Source organism: Daktulosphaira vitifoliae, unplaced genomic scaffold (assembly GCF_025091365.1).
Source record: "Daktulosphaira vitifoliae isolate Bord-2020 unplaced genomic scaffold, ASM2509136v1 Scaffold_4, whole genome shotgun sequence".
Lineage (NCBI taxonomy): Eukaryota > Metazoa > Arthropoda > Insecta > Hemiptera > Phylloxeridae > Daktulosphaira > Daktulosphaira vitifoliae.
In genome coordinates, this window is record NW_026099575.1 from 8,352,899 (window position 1) to 8,358,628 (window position 5,730).

General features: G+C 24.8%; 2 protein-coding genes across 6 annotated transcripts in view; both read right to left on the minus strand.

Moving 5' to 3' along the window:
- The window catches only part of LOC126904481 (uncharacterized), a 125,999-nt gene extending 124,042 nt beyond the window's left edge, over positions 1–1,957 (minus strand). For 3 of the 4 annotated variants that reach the window (XM_050683552.1, XM_050683553.1, XM_050683555.1), the window contains exon 1: positions 1,649–1,957. In XM_050683552.1, the coding sequence (XP_050539509.1) occupies positions 1,649–1,880 (232 nt within the window). In that variant the 5' untranslated portion in view covers positions 1,881–1,957. The remainder of the gene's footprint in view (positions 1–1,648) is intronic. The other variant, XM_050683554.1, reaches the window with a different exon arrangement.
- LOC126904488 (sperm-associated antigen 7) overlaps positions 1–5,730 on the minus strand; it is a 186,647-nt gene that overhangs the window by 38,467 nt on the left and 142,450 nt on the right. The window contains exon 1 of one of the 2 annotated variants that reach the window (XM_050683567.1): positions 524–529. The exons of the other annotated variant lie outside the window; for it this stretch is intronic. The gene's annotated coding sequence lies outside the window, so the exon portion shown is untranslated. Of the gene's footprint in view, positions 1–523; positions 530–5,730 lie in introns of those variants that run through there. 2 annotated transcript variants of the gene reach the window in all.

The window sequence follows — 5,730 nt, forward strand, 5'->3', positions numbered from 1 at the left end:
ATTTTTTTCAATTTTTGAGGGTAATGTCTTCGACTAGATACGATTTGTGATCTTTTGACATATTGTTCATCAAAATCGGTCCAGCGAGAGCTGAGATTGAGCGTTCACAGACACAAAAAAAAAAATAAATAAAAAAATAAAAAAACACATCATAGTAAAATTAATACCTTCTCAGCTTCGCATCGAAGCTAAAACAATGTAAAAGATATTGAAAATTTTACTCAATTGAACTTATTACAAAAATTAATTGTAATTGTAAAAAATATATTGTTAAATTCACATGAAATCCAAAATTTTTTTTTTATATGATTTATTAAGTAACATGTTACCAAAATTTTTTGAATATTATTAAATGGTAGTAGAACACATAATTAGAGTTAAAAAATTAATAAATAACAAAGTAATATTATTCAAATTTTTATTACTTTCCGTATCACGTTAAAGTTAATACATTTTTCTTTGGAAATAATGTTAGCTAATTATAAGTATGGAAAATATTACAGTATTTTTATAAAAAAAAGACTTACAAATTAAAGCTTTCATTATTTGTAAATAATTATTCATTTAACTATCTATTATACTCTCTATAGCATTTATAATCAATGAATTAACTACAGACATTTTAATTGAAAATAATACATTATTCATTAGTTATTATATAAAAATTATATCTTTGTAACATACATTTGAGCTTCGATACAAGTGCAAAATTATAAAGTAAACTTAAACTTACTTTTAATTCATTACACATTAATGTAACATCAATCATGAAAAAAATAAAATTATTTGGAATTATTAAATAACAAAAAAAAAAAAAAAGATTTTAAACACTTATAAATCTATAATTAGATTTAATTATTTTTTTAAATTTTATAATCAAAAATATATAATAAACCAATAACATAAGATATTTTTAAATTAAATCCACTAGTATTTTCTGAATCTATTTATGAAAAAAAAAAAAAATATTTGTCATACTGAAAGTATTGTCTTAATAACAATAACACACTATGTAACATTAAAATACTTAATGTAATTTACTGTTTACCTATTAACATTTTTGCATTAAATTCTACATAAGAATAAAATTTATCTAACAGACTGTTATAAAAATCAGTTATATCTATATTTAAAGATTTTAATACAATTATATCAGAGCTTCTAATAATATAAAAAACGCTTTTTGAAATTGTAGTCTGTGTCATATCTACCAAAAATGTACACCTTATGAAACGCTCCCTAACACCATATATAAGTATAATGAATTTTTGTTTATCTTTAAACAGTTTATGAGATTGGTTATATTCATTAAATATTGAAATTATTTGATTAATCGGTTCTCTACGTAAACGATAATCACTAAATTTTTCTGATAGAAAATTGAAAAAAGTTAATGCCTCATTAAAATGATGACTAAACTTCTCGTGATCTTTAGGAATGTGTTTTATGGCTATTGCTGTGAATACACTATATTCCAATAATAATGTAATTCCAATACTTTCAATTACATTTCTAAGCCAAACTATGGCTTCCATTGGATCGTTATATTCTTGTATAGCTTGATCCGTAATTTCTCGTAAGGTTCTTCCATCAACAGGCGTGCGATAAAATAAACGAGGAGCTGAACCTAAATATTCTTCGTCCAAAGGTACAGGATTATCAATGTCTTCATTTAGGTAGAATTCTTCGATGTTTTTGATTGAAAAAACTTTAGCACTAGTATACACAGTATAATTTCTTATTTTCAAAGGTAACAATTTCTCATGGTAATGTATATGTTCTTTTGCAATATCAATTGTTATGTTGTTCATATCAATTTGCACACACATACAGGTTTTAGCTAAACTAATTAAAAACAATGCATAACTAATTGAAATCATGCCAAAGAAAATTACAAAAAACTATGAGTGAAAATCTAATGTAGATATGCCGAAGAGAAAAAATCATTACAACAAAATGTTTGACATACGTGGACTTTTTAAATCAAATAAACTGTTTTTACATTTTTCCGTAAATAAAAATACTAATAATATATTTTTCATAAATTAAAGGCAAATATTAATTTATATTTAAGTACAAAAATGACAAATTTATATGCGTTTCATTTATACATTACAATAAGTAATTGAATTGATTGTGTTAGTTATAACTATATTGTTCTTTGATATTATATTTATTATTTTTATTTATTATTTTTATATGTTATGTTTAGTTTATCAAACATACTTTTACTAAGATACGTTGTGTCAATTTCTAATAAATATGTTTATAATACAAATTTGTTGATATGTTTAATCATGTTTATTGTTTTATATATCTTTTGTTTAACTTGTAAATTGAGCTTGCAGCTCAATTGACTTTATTTGATTTGAATTTTTTTATCCGCTCAGAGTGTATTATAGTATACTATTTTGCATTTGCACATAGTTCTATATTCTTATAGTTATCAAGTAATATATGTTTCATATTTTAGCTTCGATGCGAAGCTGAGAAGGTATTAATTTTACTCTGATGTGTTTTTTTTGTGTCTGTTATCACTTTTTCTCAGCTCTCACCGAACCGATTTCTTTCAATGATACGTCAAAAGATCACAAATCGTATCAAGTCGAAGACATTACCCTCAAAAATTTCCCTCGTTCCACGTAAATGGGGGAAACCTCCAAAAAAATTACAAATTAAAAAATCGCTAATTTTTTAAATTTTTTTTACTAAAAACTGCCTTAACATTTTTAAAAATAAACATATCAGTATAATTATTTTTTATATAGATGAATAATATCATTACCTTTCATTTGGTATATTTTTTTCCTAAATTTAACCCTTAACCTGCCCACAAGGAGAATTAAAATGACAACTTTTTCAACTTAACTTTTGAAAATGTTCCGGAAGGTCTGACACTTTTATATATATCTTAAATTAAAGCTAATGTAATGTACTACATTATAAAAAAATTAAATTTGACCTCTGGACTTGTCTTCATGGTGAAAATGGCTACCAAATGCTATTTTTGTGTTAAAATTTTCGATTTTATATTTTACATTATTTACTTTAAAATGCTATAACTTTTTAAAAAATGTATGGATCAATACAATTTTTTTATGAGAAATAATATTTATATACATTTTTAATTCGACATACTTGTTTTTAAATCGGACCATATCCCTTTATAAAGGGGGGGTTCAAAACATAAAAATGCATATAGAAATTAGATCTTTTTCAACTTAATTTTTGAAAGTGTTCCGGAAATACTGATACTTTTACATATATTTTAAATTAAAGCTTATGTAATATACTTTATTATGGTGAAAAAAAATTTTGGACTTTATTTTGTCTTCACGGTGAAAATGACTATCGAATGCTATTTTTGTGTGAAAATTCTCGATATTATTTTTAAAATTTTTAACTTTATAATGCTATAACTTATTGGAAAGTGTATGGATCAATACTTATATGGATCAATATATCAATAATTTTTTTATGAGAAATAATAATTTTTTATAATCCCTTTTTCATTCGACATACTTTATCTTAATTAGGATATTAATAAGGAACTAGCAGATCATTTAACTTTTAGAATAATCCATCAATTTTTTAAAATTAAACACTATCTAAAGATTTGCATCGAAGCGTTTTTTATTTAATTGTGATTTTAATCACTGTCAGATATCATTATACTTGATCCAACTATGCCACGGTGCTAATGTGCCGCAACCCCCGTGTACTGGGTTTTTTTTATCTCATATATGATGTATTAGTCAATAAGTTTATGGTAAAAATTGGCATCCGTCTATGACAACTATGCTGTCCAACATTAAATCACAGTAACCAATATTATTATCAAAGTTAAATTTTTTTACATAATATCAGGAATAACCTGTTGAATTTTTTGTGATTATTTTATAGTATAAATACGATTATGATAGTTAGAATATTAATAATTTTATTTATAGCAGTGGCGTATTTAAGGGAGATATAGGCGATTACCTCCCTTGAACCAGCGCTATCATAATTTTTTAGACAACTTCTAAGAAATAAGGACCAAATGACCTATTTTTTTGATCATCACTGATTATTACCGAAAAAAAAATCTATAGTATGTTTAATAAAGTAAAAAAAATTAAATGCCTTCCTAAAATAATTTCTGAATACGCCCAAGGGGAATTCCTCATTAACAAACGTCGACCTTATAACCCAATACATTTTACTATATTCTCTATTTGAATTTTCCTGATTTTAATAATTAAATTTTTATTATATTTTTGTTACACCGATTCTGATGTAATATTTTTCCTGTAAAACACTTATCATGCCCAGCGTGGCCGGGTATTCCTGCCGAATCAGTAGCCTACTTACGAGGATGACCCAAATAGGCTTATGCGCCGAATGCTAGTGTAATTATTAATAATTTTTTTTTAAATTTAAACTTTAAGAAATATATTTGGATGTTTTTTGAGACAAGTTGGTTAAATTAATATTATTTTTACAGGTGTTCAAAGATAAAAGAAAAAATATTATTAAATAGGTAAATGAGACTTTACAAATTCAAATTTCATCATAAAAAAAAACCCAGCACAGGGGGGTCGCGGCACAGTGGTGACGTGGCATAGATGGATCAAGTATAATAATATCTGACAGTGATTAAAATCATTATAAAAAACCGCTTCGATGCAAATCTTTAGATAGTGTTTAATTTTAAAAAATTGGTGGATTATTCCAAAAGCTACATGATCTGCTAGTTCATTATTAATATCCTAATTAAGATAAAGTATGTCGAATGAAAAAGGGATTATTAAAAAATATTATTTCTCATAAAAAAATAATGTTGATCCATACACTTTTCAATATGTCATAGCATTATAAAGTTAAAAATGTAAAAAATAAAATCGAGAATTTTCACACAATAATAGCACTCAGTAGCCATTTTCATCGTGACGATAAAATAAAGTCCGAATTTTTTTTTTTGCATAATAAATTAAATTACATTAGCTTTAATTTAAGATATATATAAAAGTGTTAGACTTTCCGGAACACTTTCAAAATTTAAGTTGAAAAAGTTAAACTTTCTACATGCATTTTTTATATTTGAAGTCCCACCATATATAGGGAAATAGACTGATTTAAAAAAAAAGTATATCCAATGAAAGATGTATATAAATACTACTTCTCATGAAAAAATTGTATTGATCCATACATTTTTTAAAAAGTTATAGCACTTTAAAGTAAAAAATGTAAATTATAAAATCGAAAATTTTCACACAAAAATAGCATTCGGTAGCCATTTTCACCATGAAGATAAGATAAAGTCCGAAATTTTTTTTTTTCATGATAAAGCATATTACATTAGCTTTAATTTAAGATATATATAAAAGTGTCAGACCTTCCGGAACATTTTCAAAAGTTAAGTTGAAAAAGTTAATTTTTTGTGAAAAAGTTGTCATTTTAAATCCCCCCCTGTGGGCAGGTTAAGGGTTAAATTTATGAAAAAAATATACCAAATGAAAGGTAATGATATTATGCATCTATATAAAAAAGAATTATATTGATATGTTCATTTTTGAAAAAGTTATGGCACTTTTAAGTAAAAAAAATTGAAAAAATTTAGAAAATTAACGATTTTTAAATTTGTAATTTTTTTGGAGGTATCCCCCTTTTACGGGGAACGAGGGAATTTTTTTCAATTTTTAAGGGTAATGTCTTCGACTAGATACGATTTGTGATCTTTTGACGTAT